An 18,827-nucleotide genomic window follows, 5' to 3' on the forward strand; every position below is an offset into this window, starting at 1 on the left:
CCTGTGCATCCAATCCAAGCTAGCAAAGTTCATCCAAAACAAGCAGCCAGTGCCTAGTGGCACTGCGATTCTGCAAAATCCCAAACATGAAAACCTTCAGAAATCTCAACAGAATTGAATGGACATCTGCCTACCTGCCTACCTGCCTTCCCTGCAATCTTGGTTGGTTGCTGATCATAATTCATACGAAGCTGAAGCTCACAGGATCAGTACACACGTGTGGGTTCCATGAGTCATGGGGAATGAAGCCTGGTCCGAAGCCACCGCCTGGGGACGGCGATCTTCAGACCGGACGTCATTCCTCTCAACAGCCATGGATCATCATCTCAGAACTTCAGAAGATCCAAAAAAAAAATCATATCCCTGACAAATTGATCATCTCTTTCTGTCTTTCTGTATGTTTCGTTTGCCATAGCATGCCAGAAGAGGGGACTCACTCGCCTAAGGCGAGTATTATATGCTTAGCACCAGCAGAACAAAAAGATCAGATGCGATATTATGTGGAGAACTGAACGCGACACAAAATCTTTTTAGTTGAGCACAAAAAACAAACAAAAGCAGCATCAGCAGCAGCAGCGCCCGATCAGATGCTATTCGCGTCACTTTCTTTTGAGATTGGCGATCCAGCCTTCTTCGCCGGTGACCGTGAAAAAAAAAAGCAGTGGAAGATCAGTCGATGAATCATGATGGCTGTTTTATATATATTCCTCGTGGCAGCGACAACAACAAAATTAAAGCAACAGAGGGAGAGAGAACCATAGCCTGTCTGTTAGTAATCAGGTCCATGACGTTGAAATGCGAAGTGATTCTCCTGCAAAGCGTGGCAACTTTGTGACTCCACTTGTGAATTGATGATGATGAAATGATCATGGAAATGGTTTCGATTCCAAGCTTAGGGTTGAAGCTACAGGCTAAAGAGGCGGCCACGACACGACTTACTCCCTCCGTCCCCTAAAAAATAAATCTAGGACTAGATATGACATATTCTATGTCCAGATTCGTTGTAATAGGATGTGTCACATCTAGTCCTAGGTTGGTTTTTTATGGGACGGAGGGAGTACGTTCGATCGATCGATGCGTGGTGTGGTCCTTCGATTCTCAAACAAGATAAGGATTAAATGCGCACGCAAACGACACAAGTCATTACCATATTGATTAATTGAATTTTAATTACTAAAACTTGAAAAATAGATTTATTTGATTTTTTATAACAACTTTTATGTAGAAAGTTTTCACACAAAATACACAGTTTAGCATTTGAAAAACGTGCTAATGAAAATCGATGAAAAATGGGTAAAGTTTAGAACGGGGCAAGTGGTCAAATCTTGAGATTCTTTAGAGAGAGAGAGAGAGAGAGAGAGAGAGAGAGAGAGAGAGAGAGAGAGAGAGAGAGAGAGAGAGAGAGCTTTTTAGCTACTTGTGAAAGAAAGGGCACTATTATGGAATTATAGGATTCTTGTTGCTTGAGGTCTTGATGAGCTGAGAGTGTCAACTACAGTTTTTTTTTAAAAAATAGTGTGTCAAACTGTCAACTTAGACCATGCTTTTGGTTTTTAGATTAATGCACATATTTGTAAAGAACTGTAGAAAGATCTTTGACAATATAGTGCCATGATGTCTATTTGACAATAAAGATCAATCTACATGGCGGTGGAAAGAAACAAGACTGATATAATATGGCAGAGAATCGACGTACTGATCATAATCTAGCTTTATATCCTCGCTTAGATATGTTGGTCGAGTTTATATTTGAAATTTTGTGGGGGTGTTTTATATCTAAGGTCGAAACATTGATTTTTTTTTTCATAAATGCCTGAGTTTTTTTTATGATCTTTTATATTAAGCATTATTTTGGGTTATGAGGGGGACATTCCCTTAAGTACTACCCACTCCATTTCATAATAACTGATACGGGGCACTATTTACCTTTTAACTTTGACCACTTGTTTTATCAATATTTATAAGCACTAGAGATGTTCTATGTTATTAACGTGGGTATACTCTAAGACATAAACATAAAACTTTGATCTTGTAATTCAAGCACAATTAATAGTCAAAGTTTAAATAAGAAAATACAAATCGTCACTTATTAAAAATGGAGGGAGTAAATGAGTTTTCTCCCATCATTACGAGTCAAAACTCAAAAGTAATCCCACCGAAGGATTTTCTTTAATATAAAAATAAGAGTAAATTTCATAAAATTCCTATTATGATCTAGGTTACACGAAACCATAAGGATTTTGGCACATGACACATAACCCCGAGTATTATGATCTTAAAGTTCCACAAAACAACACCGTTAATCATTTTGATATACCTATCTATCAAATAAAAAAGAATATAATATTTACAGGATATATGATGGATAAAGTTTTCATAAATTTGAGATGCGATTATAGAACTTAAAATTATGGTAGATCAAAGACAAAATGATCAATAGCAAGGCTTTGTGAAAAGTTAGTACCATAATATCTGAGATTATGTCCCACTTGCCAAAATACCTATGGTTTTATACAACTCAGATCATAATAGGTGAGGTTTCACGAAATTTACTCTAAAAATAAACTAACGGAATGAATTAAACAGTTGGTATTGGGTAACAAAGGCCTGGTTGGCCTGGTTTAGTTCCCAAATTTTTTTCCAAAAAACATCACATCGAAACTTTGGACACATGTATGGAGCATTAAATATAGATTAAAAAAACTAATTGCACAGTTAGGGGGGAAATCGCGAGACGAATCTTTTGAGCCTAATTAGTCCATGATTAGCCATAAGTATTACAGTAGCTCACATGTACTAATGATGGATTATAATTAGGCTTAAAAGATTCGTCTCGTGATTTTCAGTCGAATTATGAAGTTAGTTTTTTCATTCGTCTCCGAAAACCCCTTCCGACATCCGGTCAAACATCGGATGTGACACCCAAAAATTTTCTTTTCGCCAACTTACACAGGCCCAAAAGAAAATGAAAATAAGGTTACTACTATTACTATTGGCAGTATGGCAGGCACGTATTTTTTTGACTTTTCGATGAATTTTGTGAGGGCTCGCACCTGGGCCCTTGATTTGAACCAACAGTAGCAATCGGACGGCCCATACGAATTCAAAGCCCGCGTGTTCTCCCGAACAGCCACCGCCGCCGCCGCCGCCGCCGATCCATGGCGACCTCGACGGCGGCGCCCAGGCACAGCTGCGCGAAGCTCTCGGTGGCGGTGGAGGACCCCAAGGCGGGCGGCGGCGGAGCCGTCTTCGTGAAGGCCACGTGGCACCCCACGCGCTTCTCCCTCGCCGTCACCGACGGCGGCGCCGCGTGGGTCGCCCAGGCCTCCGACGCCGAGGTGCGCCTCCGCGCCGAGCAGTGGGACCAGCCCGTCGCCGACTACCTCGCCCTCGCCGAGCGCTACCTCGCCTTCCAGCAGCCCTCCTCCACCTACTCCTTCCACGACGCCGCCAACGGCAATCGAAGGGTTCGTTCTTTCTTATCCCTTTCTTTTTTTATCTATATATGGAAGAATGCTACTGCTTTTAGGGCAAGTTGGAAGTAGAGCAATCGATATCATCTTTGTAACTGTATGGTAGGATTGTTATTTGATGCTCACAGTGTCACATTTCTCTCTCGCTTACATGTGTATACTGCAAGGTCCAGCAATGTTTGTTTAGGGGCGAAACGACGCAGTTTGCTGGTAATTTTGTAGCTGGAGACTGCATTTAGCTCCCGATTGTAGTTCACCTTCACTCATCCACGAGTAATGCATTCAGTAGTTAATGTTGATTCTTTTACGAAGTTTTGTGAAGTATCTGATCTCTATCTCCTCTTTTGCGCTCAATCTGGGAAGTAATTTCTGAGCACGTTGACTGCGGCGTAAAGATAATATTTCCCCACTCTCTTTTATTTTTTTTTTCACAATGCAAGTTGCTTACAATCTCTTCTGTTTTTGGATTTTGGCCTTAAGGATATACTCCTACCAATTAGTTATATGGATTAAATTGTACACACCCAATTTTGACGAAGAGTATGCTTTTATGCATAGATGAACTAAAATGCGAAGAAATTCCTGTTTGACATTTTATTTAAGTCGGATACGAATATACACGTGTTATCTAATTTTTGTGCTAACTGTTTCTAGCGTTGGAATGGTGCCTCATCTCAAACTTTGCATATAAACCAGGATCAGTCTATCAAGTTATTGTATAATGATCACATCATGTAGGACTCAGAATGCTTCCTTCTCTTATATTAATACATAATGTTTTTAAGACCTCTTAATTGTTTGAGGGTTAGCCCTTGCGCCTCGACGATTTACTAGACCCTGATTACTTAAAGTCACTATCTGTTAGGGACAACATGGATTCCCTTGATGTCATAATATCCTAAATATGAGCACCATTGACGATATGATACATGATTTTCAAATGGTGATGAAATTATGTTAAACACAAGTAGTACTGCTTTACAGGCATGTCTTGGTTTATGAGGAGACCATTTCATGTCCTTGCTTGTTTTGTACCAAACACGTTTTTCTCCTTTTGTTTCCCGAGTTATTGATTATTTATTTTTCCATGTAGCTGTCATGGACATTTGAGAAACAAGGCACCAAGTTAGAATGGCGATGGAAACTGCAGCCTGCACCTAACACTCAGCAGACTATAGCTGAGATCTTGGATTTTCTTATGGATGCAAATATACGCTTGAGCGTATGTCACTTTCCTTTTCCATTCCATGGATATAATGCTATAATATTTTCTATGGAAGTAGTGAATTGTTGTCAAGATTCCGATGAACTTGATTCGACCTCACTGCAACCTACCACCAAGTCATCTTCATATATGATTTACTTGACCTGAATGACTAAACTGTTGCCTTCCCTTCATTTTTCAGGAAGAGGTTGTTAGGAAAACACAATCCTTTGACAAGTTGAAACAAGAATCTGAGAAGTGCTTGCAACAAAGTGAAAGATTTAACATTGAGAAAGCTGAGTTCGAACAATCCACATTTTCAAAGGTACATTCCCTGGTGTTTGTGAAAGACGAACATTTCTTGCAGTTCAAAAAATTTCATCCTTTAGCCTTGCTTGTTTGCATCATCACAAACTATTCTCACGGTGAACACTATATGATGATATTCACATTCTCCCCAATTAGTTAGCTTTGATATTTTGTTCCCTCTCGTGGTCATATTTTGACTTTGGCATTTAGTGATTTTCTCATTCAGTTATTAGTTGACTGGAACTCAAGAAAACTGTATATTGAGCTTACCATAGTAGTTCTCTACTCACTGTTGTGTCATGTCTCTAGTTTGTGGCTGTCTTAAATTCGAAGAAAGCCAAGCTCAGACAACTCAAGGACAAACTCACAGAATTTGAATCTGCTGACAAGGCTCCAAAGGAGGAGGATGAGAACTCCACTGATAAGACAGAGCTTTTTGAGGAAGCAAGTGACAAAGATGCAAGCGTTAATGATGAACCCTCTGAGACTGGTGGCGGCGATCTTCATAGCTCTCCTGAGAAAACTGCAGCCACCTCCAGAGGGGGGAGGGGTCGCAAGAGGACTAGAAAATAGCCTGAACAAGCAACCTAACTGCTAGACTGAATATGACAGTATAACAAGACCTACATGCGAATTCTTAATGTTAAGGATATCAACAGGACCTACATGGGAGTTCTTAATATCCTTAACACTTAATCCATGTGATATCCTTAACACTTAATCCATGTGATGCATCTGTCATGCAACTAATTTTCATTTCGTCAAGTGTGTCAATCATGTACCTTGTGAACATTTAAGTGCATGTGGAGCTAAACCTTGAGTCCTATAATTGCCAAGCTTGTCTTCAATGTTCTTCACGTGTTTTTGGCTGAGGATGGTGATAATACTGATGGTGGCTGTACTCCTATAGTTTAATATGTTAATGAAGAATCTATGCACAAGGCAGCATGTGCTTTGCTCCCATACCATGATTTTTTGCCCCTGCACTTCTCCTCCTTTTGCTCGGGGACTATTTGAAGTCAATGCAAGCATGTGTTTTGCATTGCACAATGAGCTCAAAATCATGTGCCTTTTCTGGGTTAGAAAAGAAGCATCATCAACCAGATTAGTCCACTAGTTTGGCTCCTTTTTTTGTACTTAACTTCAGCTAAAAGTTGGGAGTCGAAAATGTATAGAAGATTATGATTTCTGGTGTGTTACTCTGCTCTTACTCGTTTTCTGCCTGATCATGCGATGGAGCCATCCTTACTGTTCATGCAGCGGTGCAGGCCTTGGATGAGAACGTGTTGATAAAATTGTACATAAGTTGCTGCCGATACGATTTTTGATGTCACGAAAACCATTCTTTCAACCGCAGTTTAATCTTAAAAATATCGCAAATTCGCAGTTCTTCAGCTTGCACCAGAGCTACTGTTCTTCATCCACCTTTTGTTTTCCATGAACAAAAAAAAAATCTCAGCCTTTTTTTCTCTTGAAACAAGTCACACCTTTTGCACGTCCTTTTCATGCTTGGAAAAAAAACAAACAAAGAAAAAGGAATGTTCGTTTAATCACGTGTAAATTATGCATTTCAGGGGCAGTCAGGTCCGCGTTTTCCAGTCAAAGTTTGAGACTTTTCCCTGCTTTGCAGTTTTGTGGACCAAATAAGCGTTTGCATTCTGGAATCCACGCGGCAAAACACTTCCTGCTGTTGACCACCACCTCTCCTCCCATCGGATGGGGGAAGAAGCGGAGAAGCCGAGCTGAGCAAGAGGGGGCGGAAATGGAGGAGAAACGGATCAAGAAACAGAGACGACGAGGTAAGAAATTTCCTGCTGATTTGCTGTGGTTTGTTGCTTGATTCGGTCTTTTCTTTTCCTCTACGAGCTCTGATTTAGCAGGTTGGTTTTGCTGCTGGGTTTCAGTTTCTTCTGGTGATTTTGGTTTGGTTTTCTCGATTGTTTCTTGTGTTCTAGCTGATGTTATTTTTGACTTTTGAGCTTTCCTGATTGGGCACTTCAGCTGCATGAGTTTTTGCTTGGGAGTTGGGAAGACTAGCATGGTTTCATTCTTGATCAGCTTGAATCGAATTTTCCCGAGAGAATTTTGGTTTCATTCATCGATCGCTTCTGAGAACCAGAGTTCTTGTGAGAAGAGAGGAAGATTGACATGTAAAACTATGGATGAAGACCTTCTGTCTTGGACATATCAAGATTGAGAATTTAAGATTGTTCAGAGAGAAAAAGAAGGGTGAATTGAAGAACCTTCAATATGTCTTATCAGGGGATTTATCTGCTACCTTTAATTTATCTCTTGGGTTTTTGTTTGGATAGTTTTCCTCGCAGGTCGGCAGGGATTTTATGTTAACCACACAAAATGCAACTTTTGGTTTCTTGTTTGCATTCAGAAGAGAGAACGATCCAAATAATGCAAAATAGTGAGTTTTGAAAACCAATAACACATGAATACTGAAGCATAAAGTTTTGGATCGTTTACTGAATCTTTGGATCATTTTCTGAGATTTCATAAGAATATTCAAGGCATATTGCTTGGAAGAAGATTTCTATCATCTTATTCTCCTGATTTGCATCACCAAATTGGTAATCGACGACACACATCGTTAGAAGGAATTAAGTTATTTTGCATCAAAACCAACAGCTCTCGAGTCCAAACATCAGAAGAAGCTTATTGGCTCCATGGCCATGGGCAGATTATTATTATTTTTCCTTTTATCTTTGGATATCCCATGGTTTTTCTTTTCTGTATCACTCTGCTTTATCTTTCACTTTGCGATGTGAAGATGCCTTTCCATTTGTTACGATTTATGTGATGGCTTACCGCTGATTTTTTTACAGAATTTCTTGGAGGAAACCCTGTTACAGGAGGGGAGACATGGAGGGTGTGTTTAGTGCACGCTAAAATTGGAAGTTTAGTTGAAATTGGAACGATGTGACGGAAAAGTTGGAAGTTTATGTGTGTAGAAAAATTTTGATGTGATGGAAAAGTTAAAAGTTTGAAGAAAAAGTTGGAAACTAAACCAGACCAACCAGGCCTCAGACGGTTCGTCAGAGATGGAATTGCTGAGTCCCTACTGTTGAGGTATTTTCTGACCCTGACACTGGTTTTTTCTGAAAATATTCCCATTTTCCCTCTTGGATTGATGCTTGCTTGGATATTGCTGTGCTTAAACTCATCCTGTTTTATGCACTAGACTAGCCCCCCCCCCCTTTTTTTTAAAAAAAAAGAATGGTTTAGGCCATTTATTTAGTTGCACTTGACACTTCTGGTTATTGTGTTTTGCTTATTTTTAAGTTGATGTGGGAATACAAAGTTATAATGGTTATAGTTTGTCTAACAGATCAAATATCAACATCGTTCAACATAATATTATTGTCGTTTTGCAACATAGATTAAAAGAAAAGCAATTCATCACACAAAATCTTAGAGCAACTACACCAAACAAAAACAAGATTTGGAGGGAGAGAAAATTGTGAGTGAGTTAAGGATTGAACACGGTACCTTAAAATTACAACCACACACACCCCTTACCATCTCCAACTACACCAAACGAGGTTATCGTAACCCACCGCAAACCAAAACGAAGCCTTAAATGCTTTTAAGCCGCGTGCTTAAGAACTTAATCGACGAGAGCTAACCAAGAAATCACTAGCCCTTGACCGCTGAACACTGAACAGCATTCTTGGCCGTGAAAGGCAGGGATTTTTATTTTCGAAGCTCACTGAACACTGCACAACTAGCGGCATAGGCCACAGCCATTTCGATTTATAACGAGTTCACCCAAGAACTCAACTGGAGGACGCCAAGAACTCAACCGGAGGACGCCGTGTTGCTGACTATGTATGTGAAGCCGATGCGCGCCGGCGGCGCCGCAAAAATTTGCGAGCTGCAGCCGATGGTCAACTGCAAATTCTGTCGACTGAAAAGCTGGTCAGATAATTGCCGACATATAAATATAGTAACAAAAACTTATTTGATTGATTTCTTTCAAAAAAAAATATAACTTGTTTGATGGACAAATGGCCACATACCTTTTACTTTTCAAAGAAAAAACTATTTCAATATAATTTAAAATAAATCATCTTATAATTTTAATTTTAGATCTAAATCTTTTGGCTAAACTAATGGTGTGGCTGAATCATGTTCCCAGCATGGCTGAAAACCATGATGTGGCAAGGTATGGCAAATTTTGCTACAGGACACTGCTTATGTGTGGTTTTATCCCTAGAACACTGCTCAAACCCACTTTTGGAGAAAACACTCCATAAACATGGTAATTTGACAGTGGACACCGCGCTGATTAAAATAATACTTTCTGGTTGAAGAGGAGAGAGAAATCGCGTGAAATGTCAAAAATACCCTTGGGCACACATGTCAGCTCTATCTCCTATCTCTCTTCTCATCTCTCTCTCTCTCTATTCTCTCTCACTACCAGAGGCGCACGGGGCGGCATCGGCGCCGGCGAGGCTGGAGGTGCTTGAGCAGATGGAGCCATGGGTGGAGCAGCACTTGCTGCCATTGCTCAAGCCAGCGGAGGAGGACGAGGCGGCATCGGTCGTGGCGGAGATGGCGAGGACAGCGGCGAGGAGCATCTCGACGACGCGGGTGTAGGCGGCCTCGTGGCGCTCTTGTCGGCGGCGATGGCGCCGCAGATGCGGGCGAGCGCGTCGTCGCCATGGGCGCGGACGTTGCGTGCCGTGTTGCCGCGGTGGCGCGCTCCTGGAAGGCGACATAGCTGAAGCCGTGGTCGGGGCTCACCAGCGCGTGCATGGCCATGCCGGAGCTGATCAGCCGGTGCACCGTGCGCTCCACCTGGCGCATGTCAAGGCGGCCGGAGAGGTACATGTACCGGTTGAGCACGTCGTCGTGGTGGTTCTCCTCGGCGGACCACCTGCAGATCCATCGCGCCCATGCCGTCCCGTCGGCGCCGGTGACGTCGCGCGCCGACTCGAACCGGTTCACCATGCTTTGGTACGTGGGCAGCGCCTCCTCCGTCACCATGTTCCCTACCAGGCACACTAGGTGCGCGTCGGGCACGCCGCGCAGCGCACTCCCGGAGCTCAAGGCACGCCGCGCAGCGCACTCCCGGAGCTCAAGGCACGCCGCGTGGAACCCGTCCGCGCCGAGCGCCGCCGCGTCGGGCACCATGTCCTCCGGCTGCCATGCCTCCTTCGCCGGCTTGAGCAGCAACAGCACATGCTGCTCCACCCACGGCTCCATCTGCTCAAGCACCACCAGCCTCGCCGGCACTGACGCCGCCCCCGTGCGCCTATGAGAGTGAGAGAGAATATAGAGAGAGATGAGAAGAGAGATAGGAGATAGAGCTGACATGTGGGCCTAAGGGCATTTTTGACATTTCACGCGATTTCTCTCTCCTCTTCAACCGGAAAGTATTATTTTAATCGGCGCGGTGTCCACTGGCAAATTACCACGTTTATGGAGTGTTTTCCCCCAAAAGTGAGTTTGGGCAATGTCCTAGGGCTAAAACCACACATAAGTAGTGTCCTGTAGCAAAATTTGCCGGCAAGGTATTGGTTTCTAGAATAATTTTTTTAAGATCTATTTATAGAATAAGATTTTTAAAAGGACCAAAAGTTAGGCACTGATTAGTTCCCAAAACAAAAATTTTCATGCTATCACATCGAATGTTTGGACACATGCATGGAGTATTAAATGTAGGAAAAAAAGCAATTACACAGATTGCGTGTAAATTGCGAGACGAATCTTTTAAGCCTAATTGCGCCATGATTTAACAATGTGGTGCTATAGTAAACATTTGCTAATGATGGATTGATTAGGCTTAATAAATTCGTCTCGTAGTTTCTTGGTGGAATCTGTAATTTGTTTTGTTATTAGACTGCGTTTAATACTTTAAATATGTCTCTGTATATCTGATGTGACAACCAAACCCAAAAAATTTTCACAACTAAACAAGGGCTGTGTTTAGTTCACACCGAAATTGAAAGTTTGGTTGAAATTGGAACGATGTGACGAAAAAGTTTGAAGTTTATGTGTGTAGAAAAGTTTAATGTGATGGAAAAGTTGGAAGTTTAAAGAAAAACTTTGGATCTAAACACGGTGAAGACCTTAAAGAAAAATTCAGCTGACATGAACCTTAGATCTCTCACCAGCTGAGGCGGCGCAGCATGCACCGCGCACAAGACGGCCGGATCCCCGCCTTGCAGGGGTCGCAGGCCTCGTGACCGCGTAGCTCCGGCCGCGCGGTGGCCGTTTGCCGGGTGGGTATCCCCCCGGTCGGCACACGCGCGTCACGGTGAAACGCAGCGCGGATCGCGTACGTGAAAAACCCATCATATCCTTTCGTTTTTTGCACGAGAAGGAAGGAGGGCCGCGGCCTACCTAGCTTCCTCGGCGTACCGCGCGGCGACGCTTAGCTTTTCAGCTCACCTCTCCTCCACCCAACCATCGAACGACCGAGTCGCTTGGACGGCACACTCCGCTAGCTCTGACCGCGACCAGTCGTTCGTACCTGGCTACGTACTGCACTCCATTCTAGTACTGTACGCCTGTGTACCGCTCGTGTCGACTAACCTACATGTACGACTGCTTGATGAGCTCACTATAGCTAGCAACACCAACACGTATGCACGCGCATATAGTAGCTTTCGCACGGGTTAATTGATTAATCCTTAATTAATCGCGTCGCCTGCTGGTCTTGGGTCGTCGTCTTGGCACATGTGGTCTTGTAGAAGCTACTACATGAAATAGCAGAAGCTATTTTTCCTCCCCGCGACCACCGGTCGACGCTGCATTGTTGGCACGTTTGCTCTGTCCCCTGGAATTTGCAAGAGCACCTTCTCTGCTTTTTTATCATGCGGCTGGTATTAGTTGCAGGTGAGCACCGGTTTCTCTAGCGAAGCTGCTTACTGGCTCAACCGTCGTTTACTCATTTGATCAACAGAGGGATAGTGGATAGCTTTTTATTAGCCCTGTTTGGAACAGAAAAGTATTCTGTACGATTTTTTTTTGGTGGGGTGTGGGGAGGGGGAATAAATTAATTTCTAGTAATAAATCGGGAAATTGCTAAGTTCAAAAGGGGCTTGGAATTCTTCTCTCCCTTTTTTTTGGAATATAGTCTTTTTAGAAATAAACCGGGAAATTCGTAGTTGAAAGGAGTTTTGAAAATTTGAATGCTACATGAAAATCTTCTATATATAAAGTCATTTTCAACAATTATATTAATTCCATTGGAAATATATACGATCTCATAATTTATCCTGTTTGTGTCTTACGACTTCTTTGGGGGGTTTGCCAAGTTGTCGTGTTATTTTAAGTTCATAACCTCTTCTTATGACGATTCTCAATTCACGTGGCTTTACTATATGCTGTTTTCAATCTCTAATTTTCTATATCATTATTAAACATGTGCCTGTGAGTTTTTTAGTCTCCGGTCCGGTAGTATAGAGGAATTTCATTTGCCTGATAGACAAATTGCGATAGAAATTACAGCACAGAAGGAGGAAATTGTTATACAATTTTTTTGAGCACATGATAAACAACTGAGAGACTACGACAAGTTAACACACGAGGAGGCTATCACGGGGAACACATTGTAATAACTGAATAATTGGAATCACTCATCACTCATGACTTTGCCTTGACCATTTAATTAAGCCTTGATTTATATAAACAGCATTATCAGAGTATCAGTCCATAACTCCTCCATGCATGCATCCATGCACATGCTAAAAACATCCTCAAGGTATTTTATAAAGGTCCTAATTAATTAGTAAATTGAAAGGTACACCTTGTCAACAGTAAACTAACCACTTCCAATAGAACCCCCAAAAAAAAAACAGCACAGTAACCACTCTATGAACAATTTAGAAGTTTCCATAGGTTTCTGTGCCGCCAAAAAAAATGGTGTGCCGGAAGGAGAAGATTCAGCTGGTCCAGGAGAAGTCTTTACTCGTCATTAGCTCTTCAAACATCGCACTAGCGACAGCGTGTGGTAAAATCATTTGACGTGTTGATTAATAGTTGGGATGCTGATTCAAGTTCACATTTGTGTGAGCGTCTCCTGTTCAATCTACTCGTTGCTTGAATTTTTCCCCCTTTTGTTCGACAGTCGGAGAAATACTATTTTAAGTGTATTGAAGGGAGAAAAATACGCCAACATGCTAATAAGATAATCATGTTGATTAGTTGCAATGATGCCTTGAAAATTTGGGATCCCTTTCATCAGAGAATTGTTAATTGTTGTTGAGGAAAATTGCAGGAATCCCTCTAAACTTGAAGTACAGTGCCGAACAAGTCCCTTGAACTTTAAAGTAAATTTGAAAATGTATAAAATCAACAATAAGGTTCAATTAGATCTCAATAAGTGTTTGCTTAGCTAAAAGTTTGGTGGTATACCTTAACTTTCTTCCTTCTGTTGAAAGTATATACCAACAATTATTTTTCCTTATGTCCCCGCAAAAGAAAAAAAAACAATTTCTTCCTTCTGTTTACTTTTTGATTTTTTTTCCGAGAAAAAAGTACTTTGTTATCCTATTTCATTGCAAAACCAGGATTAGAGCACTAGCCTGCCAAATTTTCTTTTTTTTCTTAAGAAAAAGATAATGGTTTGTCAATTTACTGTATTTATACATTTAAATGCATGGCATTTTGCTACCATAATTTTAGCTGTCATCCACGGTATTCGTGTGGTTGCAAAGCAGAGGCCTCATTGATTGCCCAAGAGCTTATTATGAACTTATTAGCGATTAAAAAAATATTTTTTAAATCTCTAATACATATGTACTTAGCGACTTAAAAGGCAATGAAAAAGAAACTATGTTAAAAATATCTTAAAATCAAGTTTAAAATTAAGTTTCAGAATTAGCATAGAGAAAATGTGTGTTACTCTATATACATACTGTAAATCCATCATGTAAATACCGAATCTGTAAGGGTCTAATCCGCGAAAAAGCAATCAACGCAAAACTTCCCAATCAATCGGCCTCCTACGTGGAACCTTCTCTGCCTGCCGACGTGTACAGCCGCAAGCTGACGTCACACCCCCTTCAAACCGCGTAGCCGTACCCCCCTCCGTTTCTAATCCCACGTGCTCTTTTGCATCCCAACCCCTCCTCCTCCGAATAATAACTTATTTATTTATTAATCATTTTTTCATCATTTGACCGCCCGGTTTTAGTAGCCAATCCCACTCGCCTCACATTTGCGCACACGGCTATTTTGACCACGTGACCCAAAAAAACCACACGTGAACTTGTTCTTCCATTTTCCGCCCCCGCCTATTTATATCCCGCGTTCGAATATTTCCCGGGAAACCATCGCCAACCATCACATCTGATCGAGAACAAGAAGAAGAAGAAGAAGAAGCAAGAACAGCAAGAGGAAGAGATGCAAATGGAGTCGTACTACGGCGCGTTCCACGCCGACGAGGCCGCGTTCTTCTTCCCCCACCACGTGCCGGCGTCGCCGGAGCTGCCGTTCGGCCTCATTGCGTCGCCGGAGCCGGAGCCGGAGCCGGAGCAGGCGGCGGCGGAGGCGAGGCAGAGCGCGTTCCAGGAGTACGGCGGCGCGGTGCACGCCGGAGCGCCGGCGGCGGCGGGGGCTGTCACCACCGGTGGGACGAACATCCACCGGAGGGTGATGGACGTGCTGGGCAGGATGGGCGGCGGCGGCGGCGGGGGGGAGAAGGGGGAGGGTGAGGAGATGGAGGAGGAGGAGGAGGTGCCGCAGCGGCGGCGGCGCGGGCAGGGCGCCGACGTGGAGAGCAGCCGCGGTTTCCGCCACATGATGCGCGAGCGCCAGCGCCGCGAGAAGCTCAGCCAGAGCTACGCCGACCTCTACGCCATGGTCTCCTCTCGCTCCAAGGTTCGTCGGCCTCCTCTGCTCACAGCCTAAGCTTATCACTCTCACTTAGTACTCTACTTCACTTCGCCGCTCACTTCATTTCAAGCTCCATTTCATCTTTCACCTAGATTCCATCGAGAAATGCCTAATGTAGACTGCTAATTTGGCCTTCTTTAAGCTCAGATTTTCGTTTACCATCGCATTGTCCCATTTCATTGGCTTCAATTTGCCTCTTCTTGATTTCCCCAATGTTAATCTGAAATTCAGAGCATCTTCAGCTCAAACCAATTCTGTTCAGCTTCAGAATGTTCGAAATCCCCCTTTAATACCTCTTAAATGGAGTGTTTACCAAAATCGGGCTGACAAAAAACCGTTCGTGTCACTGCAGGGGGACAAGAACTCGATCGTGCAGTCGGCGGCGATCTACATCCACGAGCTGAAGGTCGCGAGGGACCAGCTGCAGAGGAGGAACGAGGAGCTGAAGGCCCAGATCATGGGCCACGACGAGCAGCAGCCGTGCGTCACGGTGCAGTTCGAGGTCGACGAGCCGTCGTCGTCGATCGACTCCATGATCGCCGCGCTCCGGCGGCTCAAGGGCATGAGCGTCAAGGCGCGCGGGATCCGGTCGAGCATGTCCGGGAACAGGCTGTGGACGGAGATGAACGTCGAGACCACGGTGAGAGCTCTCTCTCTCTCTCTCTCTCTCTCTCCCCCCCCCCCCCCCCCCCCCCCTTGGCTTGCAATTCTTGAAAATTTTTGCATTTTTTCCCCTCTGAACTTAGCCTACCTGCCTTGTTGACAGTAACTGTCAGAGTTTTAATTAGGTTAGGAAAGATGCAGCAGTTCGTCTCCTACAAGATTAGCCTCATTTTCGTGTTTTATCAATACACTGTATCTTGCCTTGGATAGCTACGGATTAGATTGTTACGTACAGTAGTAGATAGGAAACCGTAGTGGCAACGGGATAACTGGATAAGGATGAAGAGTTCTAATCAACTTCAGAAATGGAAGATGGAAGCATATTGGTTGGGAGAATTTGGGCTATTTTTTTTTCGAATAAGAAGAATTTGGGCTAAATTAGAGAAGCATCAGAGTAACGTTTCCGAAGGAAAAGATTAGTGCAGTAATTTTGCTGAACTATTTTATATCCTGTCCACTTGAGGTCAAGATGCAGGAATTCCACTCGAAACCCCCCAATTTGACATTAGTCAACCGTGTCAAGAGTTCTTGTCGAATCTTTTGGTTTATGCATAAATCATTTAGCAGATCCTCAACCCCAAGACCCCAATTACAAATAGCTGTAATTAGAGGTTTAATTAATCAGCAACTGTTGTTAGTTAGCACTGGTCATCCAACTGCCAAATCAATCTTTCCTCAAAAGATTATTACAAGTAGTTCACAAACATCCAAACATGATCTTTCAAAAGGAAACATCCAAATTCCAAACAGCCATACCATATTTTATACTACAGAGCAACAATCGGGGCCAATTACAGTCCATGCCTATCCAATATTAAACTGAAAAAGTTTATTATAATTATAACACTAGCAGTTGATTAATAATAGTAAGCCAATTGTACACTCTAACTAACGACGTTTAATTTCGCATGTGTCATTTTCACAGATTGCGGCTTGTGAAGTGGAAAAGGCAGTGGAAGAGGCTCTCAAGGAAGTAGAGAGGAACCAGCCTGACAGCGATGCCCCATTTCCTGGAAGCAAAGGCTGGACACAGACATCTCATGTGCAAAATGTGTTTTGATCGGTTTTGAAACATGATCCTGCTGGGACCCCCATTTGTTCATTTTTTTAAAAGCTTGTGATGGAGCAAGTGGAAAAAAAATCTCCATATCTCCTTGTCAATGTACCTTTTTTTTGTCCATGTAGATACAATCATACAAATAATAGCTTCCTCTCTTTTCTACAAGGAAAAAAGAAAGAGAAGAGTACAAAAAAGATTTAAGCAGCTTGTTTATCAGTTAAAAAAGAAAAGGGAATCAGATTTGTCATATCTCAGTCTCTTCCTGTTCCAATCACAAAGGGATCAATTTCACATCCCACATAAACTCACCCCCTTCCCACTTCCACCCTTGCACTGCCCTTCTCCCTCAGCCATCGCCGCTGGATGCATTACCATGTTTTCATTGCGACCACTGCCTTAGTCACAAATGAGAGAATTATGTCAATGAAACACTGTTTCTACCTCTAATCAATTATTGAGTCCATATTGTTGATGAGCAATTTCAGAAACATTCTTCAGGCCTGCTGCTATCAACTATGATCTCTGGCCATGCTGCACCGTCCACATACTCACTATGGTTTTTTTTCCAGGTGGATCTAAAAATTCTCGCTTATAAAAATAACAAGAGGGCTGTGTTTGTAACTTGGGGTTGGGAACCCATCTTCTCCACACAGAAAATGAAGCAGTCCATTAGCACGTGATTAATTAAGTATTAGCTATTTTTTAAAAAAATGAATTAATTTGATTTTTTAAGTAACTTTCGTATATAAACTTTTTTTAAAAAAACGCACCGTTTAGTAGTTTGAAAAGCATGCGCGCGGAAAATGAGGGAGATGAGTTGGAAACTGAGAGCACCGAACACACCCTAGGCCCGCTAGTAAAAATTGAATTTCACTAACAGAGTCTTAAGAGGACAGCTTTAAAAAATACCTCATTTTCACACATGGTCCCTCTTTAGACACGGTTAGTAAAAATTGATTTTTACCAACGAGGCATAAAGAGGCCCACTAGCGAAAACATGGAAACACTACAAAAATATCAGCACAGCAAGAGCGAGAAGTCGCCGAGCATAAGACCCTGTTTGGTGGAGCTTAAGATTTTAAGAAGCAGCAGGTGAGAATATGGAGAAGCTAGTAAACCCAGCTTTTGGCTTCTAGTTTATTTTCTGGATTATACAACTACAGCTTTTTAAAATATGGGTGAAAATCTGAATTGTTTGGGGGAGCTTTTGGCAGTTGGAAATTCTAGGAGAAGCTGCAACTGACAGGAGCTCCCCAAAAGAGGCCCTAAGTACATTTGCCCCTTCCTTCCCTCTCAGGCTCTCTCAACTCACCTCCCTCACTTTCTCGATAGGAGCGGCCGACAACAACTCCCTCCTCCACTCCACTCCCCTCCCCTCCCCCTACCAGATTTGGCTAGAGGGAAGGACATTGGCGGCGAAAACGGGGTTGGTGATGATGGTTGCGATCGGCGATCTCAATGATGAAGACGATTGTGACTGCACGTGACAGCAACCTCGACGATGACGAAGGTTGTGACCGAGCTTGGGCGAGGCGGATCCGTCACACTGAGCTTAGGAAGGGGGCTCAGCTGCAGCGAAGGGGAGAAGCAACGGCGATTGAGGAGGGCCACGAAGGGGACGGTTCGGTAGAGGTGGATGAGGCATGCTTCTACCTTATGGGCCTTGACTATGGGCCTAAAAGAGATGGATTTGGTCCTCGGTGATGGTGGCGGGCAATGGACGACGAATATGTCCAACCTGTAATTGTAAATTAACCCAATTAGTTTTCAGTATGAAGATTTCTACTGCTAGCAGCGTTCGTTCGGGTGACATTGAGGGAGAAAGTACATCGTTTTCCACGCGTACGCTTCCCAAACTACTCAACGGTGCGTTTTTTGCAAAAAAAAATTCTATAGGAAAGTTGCCTTAAAAAAGCATATTAATCCATTTTTTAAATTTAAAATAGTTAATACTCAATTAATCATGAGCTAATGGCTCATCTCATTTTGCGTATCTTCCCAATCTCCTCAAACACACCCTAAATACACCAAAAAAATTAGAGATATTGTGTATGGAGGATTAAAGAAAATAAATTAAAGAGGAGGGGAGTGCTAGTAAATTGCATGTATGCATGCGCGCTTTATATTATGAAACATTGGAAAAACTGTAAAATTACAAAAACCACACCAGAAGTTACTTAAAGTTTGGCATTTCACTCTATAAGTTATTTTGTTACAAACGTCCATCTACCTACTTAGTTTTGTTGTAAAAACCACGCTAGTA

At 42.7% G+C, this 18,827-nt stretch overlaps 2 protein-coding genes, 1 long non-coding RNA gene and 1 pseudogene across 5 annotated transcripts; 2 read left to right on the top strand and 2 right to left on the bottom strand.

Moving 5' to 3' along the window:
* The first annotated feature begins 3,095 nt into the window (after nucleotides 1-3,095).
* LOC4334058 (DNA repair protein XRCC4) lies at nucleotides 3,096-5,838 on the top strand. The gene is made up of 4 exons (XM_015775746.3): nucleotides 3,096-3,467; nucleotides 4,567-4,695; nucleotides 4,880-5,002; nucleotides 5,296-5,838. Exons 1-4 carry the CDS (start codon nucleotides 3,159-3,161, stop codon nucleotides 5,557-5,559), a joined length of 825 nt encoding a protein of 274 aa, XP_015631232.1. The 5' UTR covers nucleotides 3,096-3,158; the 3' UTR covers nucleotides 5,560-5,838.
* An 817-nt stretch (nucleotides 5,839-6,655) lies between these two features.
* LOC4334060 (transcription factor BHLH148-like) lies at nucleotides 6,656-16,872 on the top strand. Of its 3 annotated transcripts, XM_066308179.1 has the most exons (4): nucleotides 6,656-6,785; nucleotides 7,821-8,064; nucleotides 15,194-15,481; nucleotides 16,430-16,811. In XM_066308179.1, the coding sequence occupies exons 3-4, from the start codon at nucleotides 15,299-15,301 to the stop codon at nucleotides 16,562-16,564; spliced, it is 318 nt and encodes a 105-aa protein (XP_066164276.1). In that variant the 5' UTR covers nucleotides 6,656-6,785; nucleotides 7,821-8,064; nucleotides 15,194-15,298; the 3' UTR covers nucleotides 16,565-16,811. The 3 variants fall into 3 exon arrangements, with proteins under 3 accessions (XP_066164276.1, NP_001389177.1, NP_001389178.1); NM_001402248.1 differs by lacking the exon at nucleotides 6,656-6,785 and having other exon boundaries at nucleotides 7,899-8,064; nucleotides 16,430-16,872; NM_001402249.1 differs by lacking the exons at nucleotides 6,656-6,785; nucleotides 7,821-8,064 and adding an exon at nucleotides 10,489-14,826 and having other exon boundaries at nucleotides 16,430-16,872.
* Nucleotides 8,437-11,255, bottom strand: LOC136355714 (uncharacterized). The gene is made up of 2 exons (XR_010740007.1): nucleotides 11,112-11,255; nucleotides 8,437-8,902 (listed from the first exon to the last, which is right to left on the bottom strand). It is a non-coding gene; the product is annotated as an uncharacterized lncRNA (long non-coding RNA).
* Nucleotides 9,254-10,328, bottom strand: LOC107275961 (acyl-[acyl-carrier-protein] desaturase 7, chloroplastic-like; annotated as a pseudogene).
* Nucleotides 16,873-18,827: the final 1,955 nt, after the last annotated feature.

Source organism: Oryza sativa, chromosome 3 (genome assembly GCF_034140825.1).
Source record: "Oryza sativa Japonica Group chromosome 3, ASM3414082v1".
Taxonomy (NCBI): Eukaryota; Viridiplantae; Streptophyta; class Magnoliopsida; order Poales; family Poaceae; genus Oryza; species Oryza sativa.